At 35.9% G+C, this 21071-nt stretch overlaps 2 protein-coding genes and 1 non-coding gene across 16 annotated transcripts; all 3 read right to left on the reverse strand.

Moving 5' to 3' along the window:
- Positions 1–588: 588 nt before the first annotated feature.
- Positions 589–3045, reverse strand: LOC111197883 (scarecrow-like transcription factor PAT1). Of its 14 annotated transcripts, none has more exons than XM_048762193.1 (5): positions 2818–3044; positions 2653–2746; positions 2249–2369; positions 1283–2146; positions 589–1147 (listed from the first exon to the last, which is right to left on the reverse strand). In XM_048762193.1, exons 3-5 carry the CDS (start codon positions 2323–2325, stop codon positions 697–699), a joined length of 1392 nt encoding a protein of 463 aa, XP_048618150.1. In that variant the 5' UTR covers positions 2326–2369; positions 2653–2746; positions 2818–3044; the 3' UTR covers positions 589–696. The 14 variants fall into 14 exon arrangements, with proteins under 14 accessions (XP_048618150.1, XP_048618151.1, XP_048618145.1 ...); XM_048762194.1 differs by having other exon boundaries at positions 2871–3043; XM_048762188.1 differs by having other exon boundaries at positions 1283–2361; positions 2818–3045.
- A 3639-nt stretch (positions 3046–6684) lies between these two features.
- Positions 6685–8298, reverse strand: LOC111207480 (F-box protein SNE-like). Its single transcript, XM_022705560.2, has one exon. The coding sequence runs from the start codon at positions 7315–7317 to the stop codon at positions 6835–6837; it is 483 nt and encodes a 160-aa protein (XP_022561281.2). The 5' UTR covers positions 7318–8298; the 3' UTR covers positions 6685–6834.
- A 5487-nt stretch (positions 8299–13785) lies between these two features.
- LOC125590751 lies at positions 13786–13892 on the reverse strand. The gene has a single exon (XR_007326755.1). It is a non-coding gene; the product is annotated as a small nucleolar RNA R71 (small nucleolar RNA).
- Between the last annotated feature and the right edge of the window lie 7179 nt (positions 13893–21071).

Below are 21071 nucleotides of genomic sequence, written 5' to 3' on the forward strand. Positions count from 1 at the left end.
ATCTTGTAATTACTTGAAGATGATGAGGGTGAGAGAGTAAATGTCATTTTCGAAAAAAAAAAGAAAAAAAAATTGATGGCATTTTCGTAAATTATATAAACTTGTGGGGTGAATAGGGCAAAACCAATTTTCAAAAGAAAAGGAGGTTAGTTTTGTGTTTGACTTTAAGTTATAGGTCAATTCTGCAAAAAGCCCTAAAATCAAATATATTAGTAAATCCGTCCGATTGAATAACACTTGATTTGATACATAATTTATGAATCATTAAACCAATAACACATGATTTTAATACAGATTTGAAAATCATAGAACCAATAACACTAGATTTAGTTCGGATTTTCAAATCCATTAAAATACAACAACCAATAAACCTTACTAAATATCGTTTGTGAGATTTCCTCACCTGTGTGTGTGTGTTTTAACCCGAGCTTACGTGAGAAAGCAAACTATAAAAATAGGTAAGTAAATTGCAGAACATCTATTATAGGATCAAATTCTATACCGTATCAGACAAGTAAAGACCATAATAACACAGAGGAATAAGAGAGTAGGTGAGTAGAAAATTAGGAATCAATATAGGAGAACAAAGGTTAAAATCAATTTTTTTTTCTAACGGTTTCAAGATTCAAGGGAGCAACTAAAATTGCATACAAGTTGAAACACTTTGATTGTGATTACAGTGAAATGTTTTCAGTGTCATTTCCAGGCACAAGAAGCGACCAAATCTCGTTGCATCCAACCAAGATACAAGGCTCCATCTCTTTCTTCCAGCCTATATTTGTCCGAATAGTTCCTAAGCAGACTCTTAATGGTGGAGTTCACAAGGGGACTCAACGGGTAAGAGCTGAAACCCGCCATCTCAAACCGTGACCTCCATTTTCCTAGGAGCTCATGCCGCTCCACCCTATCAGCTCCTTCACATGCGATGATGTTCACAACGTCTCTGGCTAGACAATGCTGCTCCACGTTGATCCTCTGTTTGTGATTCCTAGGGAGAGTCACATCAATAGACTCGAACATGGCGTCATAGTAATCCATTGTCTCCTTGAACCTCGGGAAGAAAGAAGCCGTGTTTGTGTTTGATTCTTGCTCCACTAGAGTCACCACTTTTGGAGATAAGCTCTTCACCATTCTCAGCAACCGGTCCCTGTAAGAAAATATATACTCAAGTCAAGAGAAAATAAACCACACAAAAAGTAACCAGTCCAAGCGTTCCTCTGAAGCTGACCGGATCATCCGATAGGGTAATATTAAACAAAAAAAATTCAAAAACATATTGTACCGGTGATTCTCGGTGCTCACACTTTCGTCAGGCATACGATGAAGCACAAAGGCAAAGTTAACGGCTAGAGCTTCCCCTGCTCGAACTCCGAGGTCTTTAAGTTTGACCTCAGACGCTGACGCTGACACCGAGTTGAACTCAAACGGAACATTGAACTGTTTAGCAAGCTTAGCGAGTCTGTTCCCCACAATGCTTAACCCACCTCCACGAGCATAAGCTGAAGTCGTATCATCAATACCCGTTATCCGTATCCGAGGAGGCCCACCGGGCCTAGCTGCAAAGGCCTGGATAAGAGTAACCCATTGACTCCCTTGAGTACCTATTTGGAAATCAATAATATGAACTCTGTTTTCTTCCTTCATGGCTTCAGCAATGGCACCATTTGCTGACATGTAACCAAACTTGAAGTAAGGACACACCTCGTAGAGGATGTGCATGTAGGAGAGAAGCTCGGTGCTCGCGGGCTCAGGGAACCTGTTAAGTGATTTGTATATGGAACTACCCGATGAAGCTAACTTAGCCACTAAGCCTTCTAGTAAGTAAGCTCCTAAGCGTTGGATAGGCTCGCCAGAAACAGATACCATCTGACGCAGCTTCTCCATCATCGAATGTGCCATCATAAGATCGTTTTCAGACAAAGCTTGTGCACACGAAACAAGATCAGCTCTTAGATCACGTCTCGAGATGGCCTCTAGAGTTGATCTCCAGCTATTAGTCTCTTGACACGACGTTGAATCAAAGGAGTCGTTGTAATCGAAGACCAAGTCTAAGGAGTCTGGTCCCATCATCACTGTCTCCAGTTCTTTTATCTTGTCGTTAAAATCGTCTGTTACACAAGAGCCGGACGTATCCTCATGTGCAGAGCTGTTAGCGTTTGACAGAACAGCGTAAGCAGGAGAGACAAGTGATGATGATGATGGCTCGAGCATGCAATACCGTTTAAGGGAGTTGTGAGCCGGTATGTACCTAAGTTTCCCAACAGAGCTGGCCTCAAAAGGAGGTAAAGTGTAAGCCTCAGTCTTTTGTCTTGGATGCTTGTACATTTCTTGTCACTTGTATGATCCACACCTTAAAATGATCTGCACAACTAAAAGTAGAAAAAAATAATCAGACTTGACTCATATGAAACTAGCTATCTGAAACTATCACCAAGAAAAGCTCTAAGCTCATGTCAAGACTTAAATTGTATTTTCTCAACAAAAAAAAGACTTAAATTGCCTAACATATAGTCTTGTAACTCAGATTCACAAGATCCCTATATTATATGCAATTAACTGCATAATATCTGAAAAAACAAACAAATTCTATAATAGCTGGAGCCACTCATGAAAACAGAGATTAAAAACTCAACAGAGAAGCAAGTATAATACCTTTTCAGTTCCGGTGACTAGGTTAATTGAACAACACACACGTTTAACCAACAGGATGAATACAGAGGGAGAGAGGATTTAGGACCTGGTGTTACTGTAAGGGATCATATTTTAAAGTTCAAGAACTCAAGGAGTTAAAGATCGAATAGAATTGTTAGTACACACCTGACTTTTTCTGAGATGAAAAACCTTAAAATTACGAAATTTTAAGAAAGTACCATGTGAACCAGAGCCAAGATCAAGAAGAGAGAGAATGAGAGTTGTCGGAGACAAGGCACATGGGGACTTGGTCGAATTACATTATAACAGAAGTACCACCCTTTACTCTTTTATAAGAGAGAGAGAAAGAGAGAGAGAGAGAATAGAATCTCAACCAGGCGTGTTACATATGATTGTACTTACTACTCAAACATGTCTCGACCACCACCATAAGATTTTTATTATTATTAACCCTCTAATTGTCGAAGATACATGTCCCTAGTCCAATATTTGTCTCGATCCAGTTTCTCAACTTTCAGTATCTCGAATCATATTATAAAGAAAAAGGTGAGAAAAGATATATATTTAGTTTTAATATAATAATAATAAATAGAGAGACAAACAAAACAAAAACAAAAACAAAAATGAAGACGAGAATACCATAGAAAATCAAAGTCAGAGAAAGTTGACCGGATCAACCAAAAAAAAAAAGAAAGTTGACCGGGTAGAGAAAAGACTACAATGTTGTGATTCCATGCCACACACGACCGTAGAAAACGCAGCTATGTTGATTTTGATCGCTTTCAAGCGTTTGTAAGAAGTTTAAAGTTTTCTAATTAGTTTAGTTTGTATTTTAGGATAACATTTTGATGATTAAACCGAAGCATTCAATCAAAACCGATATACATCCATGGTCGGAAACATGTTGGATCCTAAGGAAAGATACAAACAAAATACTGGTGTAAAAGTAGTCAAATATAAACAGCCCTAATTGTATATTGCAATTTATTATCTGAGAATTTTAATATACTATATACTTGACGCTGGAAATAAATATACCATCCGCGGATTCTGAAACTGAGTTTATACACAAAAACTATGAAGTATTTTTTTTTTTTGGTAAAAATGTTAAAATATTATTACCAGTTTTTAATTTTTTGACAGAAGTTACGACTAGTAGCAGAAAAAATAAACAACAACACCACACAAGAACACTATTGACAACAACAAAGGACCGGACCAAACAACAACGCAGCGCAAGCGTTCAAACGGAGTAATAATGAGACACAGACAGATCTTACAACTCTAGAACTAGATGAGAACACCGACTAGTTGCCGCGAGCTACCGAGAGAAGGGCGACCTCAAACCCTGAATACTACGGTTCCTACAGCTTCCAACCGACAACCCAGAGCGAACTAAAGCGAATAATTCAACCACGGACCCAGAGCAAGCTTGATAAAAGAAACCACTAACGGTACGAGGAAGAGTCGAAGACCGACGATGCCGTCGTTCACTAGTTTGCGCCGGAGATTACCGCCTCCATTGCATTCCACCAGGACGACCGTCTACACCCATTTAACCATAAACCCGAAGAGAATACGGATTGGTAAATGCACAACTCCTCCGGAAGAGACAAAACCGACACCACGCAAATGAGCCGCTGCCTAGTTGGAGGTTCACTTTTGATAGCACCAAGAAAGTATTGAGGAGATTTTCTCAAGCACTAAGAGATTTTATGGAATTTAATAGAGTTATCAGCTTTCTTTCAGCTTTAATTTTTTTTTAGTGAATGATGTGTCATCGTGACCCCTTGCCGCTCTTTATTCTTTTCTTCTTCTTTTTTAACAACCAACCCATTATAATATGGAGACACAACGATTAACAAAATGTTGAATGAGACGTGTTTAAAGACGCATGCATGAAATCTATTTTTTGTCGTTTATAAGCTTTACATGAAGGGAAGAGAGGATCCAAGGACACCATATGTAAATGTGTATGTGCATGGACTTGTGAACTCAAGGAAAGACAATGCTAACTCTTTTTTATTTTTCTCTTCTTCGTTCAACTGGTTAACATTATCAGCCCATAACGAAACTACTACCTCATTCCACAAAAAATAGTTTTATTGTGTCTTCATACATACTTTTTTTTTTTGTCATCATCATAAATGTATCATCATACATACTAAATCACTATAATAATTAATAAATGTATTTTTTCTGTAAAAATTAATTTTTAATAACTTTTAACCAATAACAATTCAACTAATTCAATTTTTTTAAAAAAATTTACAACTTTTTTTATAAAAAACACAAAAACTACATCTATGAAACCATTTTTTAAAACATCTATTTTAAAGGAAATGCAGTTTATTTTTAGAATTTTAATATAATTAATACCTCTAATTCTCAAATTATGGATATCCAAAGATTTCTGAATAAAATATGAAAAAAAAATATATTGTTTCAAATGTATATCTAAGATTCAAATGTTTATCTAAAATTCAATTTTTGCTATTCTGTTTGTTGTACTCTTTTCTTTATTTCCCTCTTTGAAATTAATCCAGACGATTGAAAAACAAAAATCCATGCTATTTTCAACAATTTCGATCATTTCTATGCCACAAAAGTATAATCTTTCATCTACTGAATAAAATACAAAAAGGAACGGATTCAACGAGGCATTCTTTTTTTTTTTGGTTCAAACAACGAGGCATTCATGTAAGTCAAAACGAAAGGTGTTCCCCTAGTTCAAAACCCAATAGGGAACAAGCAAACTTTTGGTTTCTTTGTTTCAATACGAATACGAATGATGGTTCATGATTCTGAACACGCTCACACAATGTGAACAAGCACACACATGACACATGGGCATTAATTTTCAAAGTCAATATAGGAAAAATAAGTATATACTGTTGCGGAGTAAACAACTTTTGCGAGGTGGTTACGTAGACACCTGTGACTTACCAATAAACAAGTTCTTATTCTTCTTCTTCAGGTTCTTATCAGGGAATTCTCCAATAAAAAGAGTTAGGTAGTTCAATATTAGAGTCGTACAAAAGACATAAGATAAAACTCAAGACTGTTCTTTGCACAATCAACTATTTTCTGCGTTTTCTTATAAGTCAACTAATCAACCAATAAAGAAACTACATAACAGAAAAAAAACTTGATATCAACAAAGTGAGAAGAACACCACAAATTACGAAGTATCAGTTATTAAAGTTACTAAGGCTTCAAACACTCGTTTACAAAACAAAGCGAGGAATATTAGGATATGAAAACTACATGTCTACATATGTATTACTCTATATATATATATATAAGTGAAGAAGCATCAAGGATTGGATCTGAAAGGCTGCCGCTTGTTTAATATAATAACTACATACCAATGTTTAACACCAATATGCCAATAGTTGTATTTTCATTTGATGCTACTAAAGCCTCGTAGATTTTTCTGTATCCATTTGACAAAAGAAAATATAAAATAATTATTTTACTGCAACCGCGAAATACATGATGATGTTATTGTTTCATTGAGGCAGTTGTGAATATGACTTTTGTTAGTAAATATGGCTTTTGTAAGCTTAAAGTTGCAAAACAAAGAAAAAGTAACCAAATAACACTTATATGGGCCAATATAAATGTGTGAATGTCAAAATCAAAGGTGGGCTATTATTTGTTAGTGGGCCTCTTCAGTATATTTTGGAAAGAATTAACAAAGAAAGTTGTATGCCTATGTTTCTGTGGTCCACCATCTAACTTGACCCCCTTCTAACGAATCTATACTACTACAACAAAGGTACATACAAAGATATCCAAATCTTCCCATGCCTAGCTCATCTTATTTACAACATACTTTTAATTCGAGACTACTTTCTTTGCTTTTAGAATGTCAAGTGTTCGACAATAGTACTATGCGTATCTTCGCATTAAACCACAAGATGAAATTAATGAACTGAGTTTAGTTTTTTTACAAAAAATATAAAAGCAGAAGAGACAAAACAGCTACACGTTGGCACTTGGCAGTATCTAAAGAGAAAAGAAACCGAGTGACAAAAAAGATCCAACGTTTACTAATAATAATCTTGTAATGAAATCATGAAATTTCGTGAACTGTAACAAATGGGAATCAATAATAATATGATAAAGAATACAATCTTGGAAACTAAAATAAATTATTAATGGCCGTTCAGGAACGTATCAGACGACGTTGACGGGTTTCCTAAGGAACATGAGCGAAGAAGGTGGCGCGCTGGGTGGCGCGTCTTCATGCCACGCGCCGACGTAAAGGCGCTCGTAGTAGTGGACACAATAAAGGGATAATGACAGCTGAAGTTGGTCATGGCTCCAGATGATCTTGGGGAGTCGTGCGAGGACCGGGCGGATGCAGAGAAAGTAGAGACGTTTGTAGCCACCTAGAGCTGACACAACGGAGCGAAGGGGAAGTGAAGGTCGTGGTGACACCTGTCGGAAACAGAGCTCTTCCCATATTGAGTCATTACGAGCCACGGCCGACCAAAGACGGCACACGCAAGCGGCTGAGCAGAGAGAAGGACCGTCTAGTCGTCGGAGTATTTCTACGAGCACGTCTTGATGGTCGTTGATGGAGAACTCGGGAACAAGTTTTACTCGCTGCCTCTTGTTGTTATTTTTCTCGACCATTCTTATTCGTTTCTCCGACATAGTACTGGAAAGAGAGAAAGGGAGAGGCTTGTGTTGTGTTTCAAAGAGAGAAGGTCTATACAGCTGTTGAAACCACACGGGCGCATATAATATATATGCGTAATTATGTAAAAATATTGTGAAGTGAGAAGCAGAGAGGGAGTGATGTTTATATTCAATCTGTAAAGTAATAAAAAATTAATGTTGGTTGAGTGGTTATTGTTGCTTTTAAAACCCTAGTCTATACCATTACTTCTCTTTTTGTTTCTTTGCTGATCACTAACCTTTTTTTGGGGTCAAAACGCTTCACTAATCTTGCATATCTTTCTATTCTAGTATTGACCAATTGAGTTACCTAACACCGATACAAAACTACATTTGTTTATCCAATAACTGATCGAACATAATAGGATAGTAATACTAATATACGTATAGTAAGTAATTCACTGTATTGAACGATGCAAGACATATTATTTTCTTAGTGACTCTAAAGTCTCGAATGTATAATTGGTTAACACATTGTGATCAATGTTTATCTTCTGAAAGTGAGCTATATGGAGGCCTGAAACTTCAAACCTAATCAAGATGAACTGGTAATTAATCTTGTTGTATAGTGTGTAATTTTGAAGTATATTAATATGAATGAAGTATTGCCAAACGTGACTATATGCCGAAATAAAACCTACTTGTGATTTAAAAGATACTGGCGGCTAGTGGATAACGTAGAAAGTTAAAGCGCTTAAAATAGATCTTGCGTATGACTCATTTGCTTTCTGAACAGTAATGTTAAGTCAAACCTCTCGCTGACTATTTCTAACCAACCAATTATACCCACAACAAAATATGAAAATAGTTCTACCCGGAGAATATTTGTTCTTTTTTTTTCTTTTTGCTATAAAATATTTGTTTTCTCACGTAAGAAAATAATTAAAACAACAAAAACTATATCTATATATGCATCTACACTGGTGAAGAAAAAATATATAAATCTATATGCATTTTCTAGTATCTTGGTGTTTTATATACAAATGTTAAATGAGTTTACTATATGAACAGAAGTGCGTGTTATTGTTATTTGGCTTATATCTATTGATAAAAAATTAGCTATTCGTTTTTTAAAGGTCTACAAATACTGAGGGTCCATAAAAATCATCTTAGATATTAATTTTTTTCTTTCAAAACTGCACATAACAAAAAACTAGAGGTTTGTTGTCAAAAAAAAGAAAACAAAAACAAAACAAAAAACTAGACAAATTGCCATTCAAACTTGTTTTCAAGAAGAAACTAAAATCTTTTTGACAAAAAGAAAAAAGAAACTAAAACCTACAACAACCCCTAATAATTAAAAACTAAAAACCAAAAACTAAATTCCAAAAACAAATAATTCACGAAAACTATATATTACCATTCAAGCCAGAGTTTTTTCTCTTGACATTTTCCCAAATTGTTTTAACTTTCTTCCCTTACGTGAAAATTGCATTCAACTACGTTCGTGATCACTACTAAGTACTAACTGAATATTTCACCCCTATAACAATAATGCCTACGAAAATCAAACCATGGCGTTAGTCTATTTTAGAGATTATATCTCACTACTGCAGAGTGTTCACGCGCATTTATACTAGGTTTTGATTAACACTAGTCTATACTTTTTTTTTTGAGAAAGGGCTAACACTAGTCTATGCTTCTTCCTTTTTTTGTGAAACACCAATCTATAGTTGATATTGATGTTTAATATGACTAAGGAAATATTAAAAAAAAAAAGTTGAGTTGAGAGTAATTACGGATATTTGTAGATGTATACCTAATGTATGCATGTGAACATCTATATTGAGAAATAAGATTTGTAACTTGTGAATGGGAATCGAGGTGAAATGAGGAGGGTCCAAGGACAAGAGTCCACGAGAGAGAACTGCAAATCCGATGCTCTTCCAATTTCGTTTTAAAATATTCATATTTCTCCTATTTGTACATTTTAAAAATTATGTATATACACGAAGACACGCATATACATTAACTTCCTCGGTTTTCTGCTCTGTTTTTTTTTTCTGGAAGTTTACAAATGTACATATACATATTCATATTTCGGCATTGACACTGAAGAACCAAACCAAAATGAACCGAAAAATGACATTTGGTTCAAGTTTGAATTCTATCAATTTTCTGAATGGATCATATATCTTTAGAATCGAAAAACTAAAACTAAACTAGAACCGAACGAGAAACGAATGGTACCCAAATTTTTATAATATAATTTATATACTTATAAATATTAACTATATTTAGTTTTAAAATAATCAAATAATTTAAAAATATTATTCATAAACTGAAATATCCAAAAAATGAATAACCATAATATTTTTATCTGAAATATTAATTTATCTTAATTATTCAAATCTCGATCTGAAATTCCAAAAAAATTGACTTTGTAATCTGAATTAACCGAAAAATCGTAACTGAACTATAGTATAATGAAATCAAAAATTGTATCGGATATTAGTCGATTTTCAATTCTGTTAGCTGAACCGAACTAGAAACTAAAATAAAAAAAAAAACGAATTTTCTAAATACCCAAACAAATCTTAAATCTTTAGAACTAATTAAAGAACCAAATGGAGAACTGAATATATAGGGCTATTCATATGCGTGTCTTAGAGTATATATATATTTGTTACAGTTTTTTTTTTTTTGAAACACTGTTACAGTTTATCTTCTCGAGGTAGAAAGAGGCGTTGTTGTTACTTCTTCTTGTTGTTTTTATACTTGTATTTTTTATTTTTGAGTTCTTCCATATGTCTTCTTCACATTCTCGTCTTTCTTGTTTCAGGACCGTTGTACTATTACCTTACACAGGTATATCCATGCATGTTACGTATGTGTTATTAACAACACATTTCAAATTTTACTTATATTTTGGTGATTATGTAAAAGGTGCATGCAGTTGTCATGTTCATATCTTTCATGTAAACCATATGACATAATCAAATCATATTCATTAGAAGTGATTTTCCTTTAGCTTTTTTTCAGCTATTTTCCTTTAGTTTTTTTCAGCTATCCATATCACTAAACCAAGTTCTAATTCGATGAAAACTTTTTTCGATGAGCACCTCCATGACTCCATCATACTGTGTATATATAATCAATACGAGAGAATAACCAAGTGGTGGTAAGCTAGTGGCAATTTCTTGGGGTTTGGTGTGTACCCACATCAGTCCTATGTTCGATTCTTCCTGGGAACTAAATCATCACTATTTGGCAAGTATGGGTTTGGGCTTCGGTTCAAGTGGTTTACATGGTGGGACATAACAGATGATTGGTCCACCCTCTGGCATTAGTCGGAAGGTATTCCAAACTCGGATCAGACAGTGTGGTACGATTTTGGGCTAGTTCACTATGTGGCACTAAATGCGTTCTTCCAAGGGCCGACCAGATCAGCCGATAGAGTCAATAAAATAATAATAATAATAATAATATGCCTCTCTTCTTAGCCTTTTTTGTAATGATTTTATATTAATTAAATAGCGTGAACTTTTGTTTCAATAAAACAAAGGTTTATTGTTGTGAACAAACGCAAATTAACTTCGAAAAAAGAAAGAAATCTAATGATTAATTGAGACAAATATCTTTTAAGAGTTTGTATATTAATTATATGATTGATAATTTTTCAATATTTTAGATTTGTATTTATATTACCTCAAAATCTGATATTTTTTTCCTTTTAAGATTTTTATTTTAAAATCTTACTAAAAATGTTAGTAGCAGGTTTTATAATCCTAATATACATTCGACACCTTCAAATATCGATCTTGATCACGAGTTAAATTTTCTTGTGCCTACTGATGCACAGAGATTTCAATTTCAGAATCAATGTTTCTAATTTGCATTTTAAGTTTTTCCCCCAATATATTTGTTATGTACCCAAAACCTTCATGTCCGAAAGTTTCTAAAGTTTATCAATAAACTTTAGAATTCTAAAAATGCATACATTGTCTCATAAAAACGAGTTATATACACAACAAGTTCTAAAACGCATATATTTGTATCCTTTTCAACAAAGAATAGCCGTACACTATCATCCAAATGAAAAGACTGCCACCCAAACAGAAAATAAAAATACCATTAAAAATAAGGAAAAAATGAAAAAAAAACAATCAATATGCATCTATCAAACATACAGCATGTCTTTTTGGCGTTGGAATTTCGCCAAAAATAGCAAATCCAAAATTCGTTCCAATATTCAGCTGTCCTAGCCTCCACATATGATATATACCATTACTGTGTGTGTAGATATACGTATAATATACCCATAATCAAAATGAATTCACTTCATCACGTTGGAATTTTGTTTAATTGTCTTGTGGGCATAAGTTACAGCATGTGGGGGTAACTGATATCTTGCATATTCACATTGTTTTATCCATTCATTCATGTGCATTTTCATCATATAGATTATGATTTAGCCATGTCTAGGTTGCATTTTGCATACATATGTCTTTATTAAGTATTGGAGTACCACATGGAGTTCCTGGAGACATTTGGGTGCATTTAGAGCTCAATGGAGGTGATTAGAGTGGTCTTTGGATGAGCACTGCCTGGAGCGACTACATGAAGTCGCTGTGACACACATCCCGGAGCGACCTGGCCAGAGCGACATAGAGAGGTCGCTCGCGTTTCTATCGCGAGACACCCCTCCCAGAGCGACCTTCCCGGAGCGACATGGAGAGGTCGCTCGCGTTTCTATCGCGAGACACCCTTCCCAGAGCGACTTGCCAGAGCGACGCTCTGAGGTCGCTCGCGTTTCCATGGCGAGACGATACAAAACGAAGTCCGGAGCGACTTGTCGGAGCGACATGCCGAGGTCGCTCCGCGTCTATTTGCCTGTCGAACTCATGTTTTTCTAAGGGCCTTTTGGTCATTTCATTATGCACGTTTTACATTGCCAAAAACCTAAGTTAAGTACTTTTGTAAGCCACAGCAGGCAAGATATCTTTTTTCGGGAGAACAACTAGTAAAAACTTCTTTTGATTCAGATTTCATTGCTTTCATCTTGTGTTCTTGTTGATTTCTTATCTATTTTCTCTACATGATTAATCTGAAATCCAATATGGGTTTAAGAGGAATCATGGAGATTAGTGAGTAATCACCTTTTGAATTCATGGGTTAGAGAGATCAAGGGTGATTAGGTTAGTTCTAGGATGTTTTAGTGTAGATCATTCTTGTTCCTTGCTAGTAGAGTATTCATAATGCATCTTCTGAGTTGGCCTCTCAAAAGTTGATCTTTAGGCATTTCCCACCCACAAGGTGTTTGAAAAAATGCATGAGACAACTCTCCTAAGCTTTTAACATACTTTACCAAAGATATTTGTTGTTAAAGGTGTTAAGATAGCCAATAGACTTGTTAGTAATGATTGCTTTCATATTATTCAACCAAAGACATTTGATGTTTGAGATATGTTAGTAAATGAACATTCATCTAGACATAGAGTTTGTTTAAGATTGTGTCTAAGCTTAAGGTTGATAGTTTGATTGATCGTTTGCCATCCTTAGTTCGAAACTTGATCACCCAAGGTCTAATCCCTATGAGTTCGAAACTTGATCACCCAAGGTCTAATCTCTATGCCCATTAGTTCTCTTTTCCCTTAGTAAAGAAAATCATTTCATTTATCATTAATCATTAGTTTAGAAACCTCTTAAATTATCGGTTGCACTTAGATTAAGTGAGTACTTGCATTCTCATTGCTTTGATATCCCTCAGAACTGGTTTGACAATCATTTATACTACAACATTTGTCTTAGGAGCCTTGAAAACTCTTAACATCAAATTGGCGCCGTTGCCAAACTCTGAATAGATTTAAACATTGAGATTTAGTCACTTGCTTGAGACTAAGTCATTTTAATTTTGTTTTGTTACTGATTCTTCTTCTTCACCTACCTTTAACTTTCAGGTGTATGAACTTGAGGAGCAGAGGTCCATCAAACCTAGTTCCAATAGTAGCAGACATCAGAGCTTTAGAGAGGGAGTGTGCTAGAGCTAGAAGAGAAGAATATCAACAAGCCCACTTGCAGAGATTGGATATTGATATGGCAGATCAACCGCAAGGGGCAGAACACCAACCACGGGCAGCTCGACCCATTGGTACTTATGACCGGCCCAACATTCATGGTCATAGACTGGGAATCCGAGCACCGGCTGTGGCAGCCAACAACTTTGAAGCCAAGTCAGGACTCCTCAACGTGATCGAGAACAACAAATATCATGGCTTGGCTCTAGAGGACCCATTTGATCACTTGGACAGGTTTGACAGCTACTGTGGGTTGTCAAAGACCAATGGTGTGTCCGAAGATGCTTTAAAGCTCAAGCTATTCCCTTTCTCTTTGGGGGAAAAGGCACGTCAGTGGGAGAAGTCTCTACCCAGCGACTCTATAACCACCTGGGATTACTGCAAGAAAACATTCTTGGAGAAGTTTTTCTCTACTTCAAGAACTGTTAAGCTGAGAAATGAGATTTCCAGCTTTCAACAGAAGAACTTGGAAGGCTTCAGTGAAGCCTGGGAGAGATTCAAGGGCTACCAAGCTCAATGCCCACACCATGGTTTCTCTAAGGAGAGCTTGCTGACACATTCTACCGTGGTGCTCTTCCTAAGTATAGGACCAGACTGGATACAGCTAGCAATTGATTCTTCTTGGGGAGAACTGAGGAAGATGCAGAGGAGCTGGTTGACAACATGGTAAAGAGTGATGCAGTCTACAGTGGAGACCACGACAGAGGCAGTCGAACAGATGATAAGCAGACGAGGAAGGAGTTGAAAGCTCTACATGATAAGATAGACATCCTCCTTGCTGATAAAGCCACCCAAGAGCAGCTACACTTTGTTGGTAACCCAAGCCAAGAAACACCACCTGTTGTCCATGAGGTTGAGGGTTTAGAAGGTCAGGAAGAGCTATGTTTCATCAACAACAATGGTAGCTGGTACAAAAAAGAGCCCAACTTTCAGTACAACAACTACCAACAGAAATCCTATCCCAACAACCAACAGAGTGGTTATCCGCCTAGAAACAACCAGCAAGGCAGCTATCAGCCTCAGCAAAACCCCTCGTCTGGTTCCTCTGCTCCTCAAGAGAGCAGCACTGATACCTTACTGAAATAAATCTTGGAGTCTCAGACTAGAAGTGAGAAGCATGTTGGTTATGAGTTGAAGAACCTTCACTCCAAGATTGATGGGAGCTACAATGAGCTCAACAACAAATTATCACATCTTGCTTCTACAGTCAAAAATTTAGAGAATCAGTTTGCTTCCATGAACACTCACCAGAATCACCAGCAAGGATCTTTACCTGGAAAATCTGACCAAAACCCCAAGGAGGCCAAAGCTATAACCCTTAGGAGTGGTAAGCAGTTACCTCCTACAACCTTCACCAGGGATGCTGAGAAACAAGGTGAGGGGGTTGCCATCAACATAGATGATGAAGTGGTGATTGTTGATGAGAAAATTGTGGAAGAAGAAGGTAAAGGAAAAGTTGGGGAAGAGAGGAAAACAGTGAAAGGTGGTGAAGTTGTTGCTCCAGCAAGTGAGAATTCTTTTCTTCCTCCTCCCTATGAACCCAAACTACCATTCCCTAGTAGATTCAAGAGGCAGCTGCTAGAGAAGTACAAGGCTCTGTTTGAGGAGAAAATGAGTGAAGCTCAGGTTGCAATGCCCATCATCGATGATTTCATGTTGATTCCTCAATACAACAAGTTCCTGAAAGATGTTGTAGCTGCAAAGAAGAAGGAAATGCAAAGCATGATGATTCTTACCCATGAGTGCAGTGCCATGGACCTATGGTATCCAGGATGCTTCACACTATCTTGTGCTCTTGGACCTATGGTATTTGAGAAATGTCTCTGCGATTTGGGAGCTAGTGTCAGCGTGATACCTTTGTCTGTTGCAAAGAAGCTTGAATTCACTCAGTACAAGAAGTGTAGACTATCTATGGTGTTAGCTGATCGTTCAGTGAAGTACCCTGTGGGCATCTTAGAGGACCTCCCTGTGAAGATTGGAAGGTATGAGATACCTACAGATTTTGTGGTGCTTGAGATGGGTGAGGAGGCTCAAGACCCAGTGATTCTTGGAAGGCCATTTTTACCTACAGCAGGAGCAATTGTTAAGGTGAAAGAGGGCACGATTGATATCCATTTGGGTAAAGGGCATGTTCTCCACTTTGACATCAAGGGGAAAATGAGAAAACCAACTGTGTTCGGACAAGCCTTCTACATTGAAGAGATGGGCACTCCTGCTGATGAGCCCCTTCAAGAGTTACCACCTGAGGACAACGAGGAGGGAGCATCTCCCTCTACTCATTCCCCATAGAAGGTAACCCACTACTTTTCTTTGTATATACCATTTCATTTTTGCATATTAGTTTTCTCTTTTTGGGTATCTCTCTCTCCTTGACAACACAGAGACTGTGTGATTTAAGTGTGGGGGAGGTACCAAGTATTTGATCACGTTTGCTTTGATGTTGTTTCATTGACAACCTCTAGTGGTAGACCTCTCCCCAATCTTTTTGACAACCTCTAGTGGTATACCTCTCCCCAAAATCCCTTCCTCCTTTTAAGCCTCCATTGATTGATGAGTGAGGCCTTTTTCGGAAAGTCTTACATGCACATAATGTTGTGAGTATCGGGAACGACAATGCTTGATCTTCATTCTTGCTAGATTAGGCACATTATTGTCTAGCCATAGGATGGGGGTGAGTGTTGTAAAGTTTGATTTGGGAGTATGAGAAAGTTGAAGGAAAAGAGTGAACTCTTGTGCTTAATTGACTAGTCTTTATGGGATAAGTAGAGAAACTTCTAGCTCAATTTGTGAAAAGTCTTGGCCCCCAAACAATAATAAAAAAAAGAATAGAAAGAATAAAGAAAGGGGGCTAGCAAAATTAGTATGAGCTAAGAGGTGTTTAAAAAGTGTAAGAAATCAATTGTAAAAAAAAAAGAGTTTTATGTTGGGAAATGCTTTTGAAGTCCTTGGTTGAGAGATGTGAGTTGGGTTTGGAATGGGGAAATGAATGTGTATCATATATGTTTGGGAAAAGGGTAGAACAATGGAGATTGAGCATTGTATGCATGAGTTGATCCCTTTCTTAGATATATTATGTGCAATGTCAAGGCTACTTGTCTTGAGAGTATACCACCTTAAATATCATATATCTTGAACCCCTTGACTCACTTGATTAAAAAGCCTCCCCTTACCCAAATGATTTGGACCAATTGACCATTTGCAAGAATTCACTTGATGCTATGCTTAATGAACTTGAGAGTTGGCTGATTTGCATGTGTGAATGCATGATGATGAGTGTAGAGATGAAAAGAGTTGAGATAGGCCTAGAGAAGCTAGAGTATAATAAGAGAGGGTGTACTAATGCCGAATTTAGATGTTGAATTGAGTGCTTTGTGTGTTTCTTTTGGCTATGAGCTCCCACCTTCAAACCTCTCTCTCTATGAGTTCTAGAAAGTTCACTTGAGAACAAGTAAAAGAATAAGTTTGGGAGAGTTGATATCTTGCATATTCACATTGTTTTATCCATTTATTCATGTGAATTTTCATCATATAGATTAGGATTTACCCATGTCTAGGTTGCATTTTGCATACCTATGTCTCTATTAGGTATTGGAGTACCACATGGAGTTCCTGGAGACATTTGGGTGCATTTGGAGCTCAAGGGAGGTGATTAGAGTGATCTTTGGACGAGCACTGCCTGGAGCGACTTCCCGGAGCGACTACATGAAGTCGCTGTGACACACATCCCGGAGTGACATAGAGAGGTCGCTCGCGTTTCTATCGCGAGACACCCCTCCCAGAGCGACCTTCCCGGAGCGACATGGAGAGGTCGCTCGCGTTTCTATCGCGAGACACCCCTCCCAGAGCGACTTGCCAGAGCGACGCTCCGAGGTCGCTCGCGTTTCCCTGGCGAGACGACACAAAATGAAGCCCGGAGCGACCTCTCAGAGCGACCCACTGAGGTCGCTCCCGAAGGCCGGAGCGACTTGTCGGAGCGACATGCCGAGGTCGCTCCTCGTCTATTTGCCTGTCGAACTCATGTTTTTCTAAGGGCCTTTTGGTCATTTCATAATGCACGTTTTACATTGCCAAAAACCTAAGTTAAGTACTTTTGTAAGCCACAGCAGGCAAGCTATCTTTTTTCGGAAGAACAACTAGTAAAAACTTCTTTTGATTCAGATTTCATTACTTTCATCTTGTGTTCTTGTTGATTTCTTATCTATTTTCTCTACATGATTAATCTGAAATCCAATATAGGTTTAAGAGGAATCATGGAAATTAGTGAGTAATCACCTTTTGAATTCATGGGTTAGGGAGATCAAGGGTGATTAGGTTAGTTCTAGGATGTTTTATTGTAGATCATTCTTGTTCCTTGCTAGTAGAGTATTCATAATGCATCTTTTGAGTTGGCCTCTCAAATGTTGATCTTTAGGCATTTTCCACTTACAAGGTGTTTGATGAAATGCCTGAGACAACTCTCCTAAGCTTTTAACATACTTTACCAAAGACATTTGTTGTTAAAGGTGTTAAGATAACCAATAGACTTGTTAGTAATGATTGCTTTCATATTATTCAACCAAAGACATTTGATGTTTGAGATATGTTAGTAAATGAACATTCATCTAGACATAGAGTTTGTTTAAGATTGTGTCTAAGCTTAAGGTTGATAGTTTGATTGATCGTTTGCCATCCTTAGTTCGAAACTTGATCACCCAAGGTCTAATCCCTATGCCCATTAGTTCTCTTTTCCCTTAGTAAAGAAAATCATTTCATTTATCATTAATCATTAGTTTAGAAACCTCTTAAATTATCGGTTGCACTTAGATTAAGTGAGTACTTGCATTCTCATTGCTTTGATATCCCTCAGAACTGGTTCGACAATCATTTATACTACAACATTTGTCTTAGGAGCCTTGAAAACTCTTAACACCAAACCGTGCAAAGGCTTTGTTTGTTAAGCTCGATCATTTGTCTGTTGACTATCTGTTATATTGATCTTCTTAATTATCACAGACTTTTGTTTCCTAATTATGGAAATGTTGAATACAGGAAATAACAAAAACATAATCATGAATTATCAACATATCATATAATTGAGACGTTTGATGTTCTTTCATTTATTCAAATATTTACTTATTACTCTTTCAACGACTAGCGTTTGTACTTTGTAGAAAGTTTGACATGTGCATCATCTAATTGGTCAACCTTATATAATCATGGTATAGCTAAGATCCACTTTTTATTATTCGGGGAACATTTTAACTAAATGTGTTTATTACAAGGGTGTTGTTTTCTACGCGGCAATTCCACAAACTATCTCGACTATTCTATTTAAAAATCATTTGTTAACTAGAGTAATTACACGAAATGCCATCGATCGAAACATTATAATTTAACTAAACATTCGTACAGTCCCTGTAATTACCTTAGCTTTGTCTACTTTCGTATCACATATATACGTATCACATATAAAGCTGTTATCATTTATTTTTTCGGTATATGAAAACTGAAGTTTTTTCATTAATTTGTTTCAATACAAAAACATTACTCTTTTCTGGACATATGTATTGGTCTAATTTTTTATCCAAAATGAAAAAAGATATCAATAACCAACTTTCATATTACAACAAAGAAATTTATAAAAACGAAAAAAAACTTCTCAACTAAATAACGGTCTATATTATATTCTTAATTAGCATTTTCACCCAAAACTTTTATTACGTGTATATGTTTGAATCTAAAATAATTTTCTATTTCTACATCAAAGTACAAGTTGACCAATATTATTTTATACAACGTATATCACAATTTTTATTATTACGATTGAAATGTAATTTTTGATTTTTATTACGTGTATATGTTTGAATCTAAAATAATTTTCTATTTCTATATCAAAGTACAAGTTGACCAACATTATTTTATGCAACGTATATCACAGTTTTTTTATACAAGTTCGGGGTTAGATAAAAAAATTATTGGTTATATTTTATCTGAAGGAGATGGCTGTGTTTACAATCGTGCCAGCTAACAAATATTGGTTATATTACATGAACAAAATGTAATATTTATCTATATTTTCGATTTCTGTTTCTATAATAAAAAGGGGATGATCAATCGTGCCAGTAATGACTGATTTGTATTCACTTGCCAGTAACGACTGATTTAATGTAATTAAGTTTGTTTTCTATATGTTTCCTAGATTTCATCTTTTTGATTGATTTGTTTTACATGAATTTCCTATATTTTCTCTTGATGTTTCCTATAATATCTCTACATTTATCTCTAAACCATTATGATTGATTTTTTTGGTTTGAATGCACATTATATTGATGATAATTGTGCAATACTTGCGGCACAAGTTCAATCTTGAAATAATGTAATTAGTGCAAGATTGAAGCAAATTGATAAATTTTCATCTCTAGGAAACTTAGTTGTTCGAATTAGCCAAATATTGGTAACAACTGATTGATTGCTCAATCACATTATACACTTTCCGTTTAATTAAGCCGCATAGTATATTTTTCTTACTATAAATATATGGCTAATACAATTCATCGACTCATATCATCATTCTTTTCTACCTCTCTCTCAAGCAAAAAATTCTCTCAAGCAAATTCATGGCTAGATTTAACTCCGTCTCCGATTTGAAACCTTTCAAGACAATGTGGAGAGTGAGGGTTAGTATTGTTCTTTTGTGGAAGCAATACTCTTTGAACAAATGTAAACTCTCAAACCAATGTTTTTTTACCTATTTTTCTTGGGCATTTTTTGCAAATATGACTCAAAAATTGAAGTCAAACACAAAACTAACCCATGTTTTTTTTGGAACTTTCACTTGCCTCTTTCACCCACAAAGTTCAGATTATTCACGAAAATGCCATCACTTTTTTTTTCTTTTCGAAAATGCATATTTTACCCTATCACCCTCATCTTCCTCAAGTAGGGCTGGGCAAAAAACCCATATCCAAAGAACCGAACCGAACCCGATCCGAAAAAGTAGTACCAAACCCGAACCGAAATTGATTAAATATCCGAACGGGTTCAAAATTTTGATATCTAAAGATTCGAAACCGAACCTGACCCGAACCAAAGTATCTCGGGTACCCGAATGTAACTAATATACCTAAATATATTACTTATTTTTAGATTTAATATATATTAAAAACAACCAAAATATTTAAGATACTTTAAAGTTGTCTAAAATACTTGAAAATATACATAAATAGTCAAAAGTAAATGTCTAAAATAGTTAAAATATATTCAAAACACCAAAATGCTTGAAATATCTATTGATTTTCTATCCAAATATTTAAATCAAACCAATTTATATGTTAATTTTAGGTATTTTGACATATATTATACAAATTTATATGTAATATATTATTTTGATTTATAGATTTTGAGAAATTTTAAGCATATAATGAATATTAAAATTTAAAAAATAATTTAAATGGGTTATCCGAACCCGAACCGAACCCGTAAATATCCGAACTGAACCCGAACCAAAATTTAGAAATACCCGAATGGGGCTGAAATCTTTAAACCCGAAAACCCAAAACCCGATTAGATCCGAACCGAACCCGAATGGGTACCCGAACGCCCACCCCTATCCTCAAGTATTCACAATATTGTCATTGCCATCAATACATCAACCACCATGAACAACCAATTTGAAGCTCTTAATGCACCTAAAAATCGATTTAAACTATTTCTTTCTCAATTCTTATGAACTAA

This window comes from Brassica napus, chromosome C7, assembly GCF_020379485.1.
Source record: "Brassica napus cultivar Da-Ae chromosome C7, Da-Ae, whole genome shotgun sequence".
NCBI lineage: Eukaryota > Viridiplantae > Streptophyta > Magnoliopsida > Brassicales > Brassicaceae > Brassica > Brassica napus.

Excerpts from the sequence above, each read along its gene's own strand:
- LOC111197883 (XM_048762188.1), bottom strand. The coding sequence starts at position 2,325 with ATGTACAAGCATCCAAGACAAAAGACTGAGGCTTACACTTTACCTCCT. Across the intron at positions 1,148-1,282 it reads GTGAGCACCGAGAATCACCG|GGACCGGTTGCTGAGAATGG; the intron begins GTACAATATGTT and ends ATTTTCTTACAG.
- LOC111207480 (XM_022705560.2), bottom strand. The coding sequence starts at position 7,317 with ATGTCGGAGAAACGAATAAGAATGGTCGAGAAAAATAACAACAAGAGG.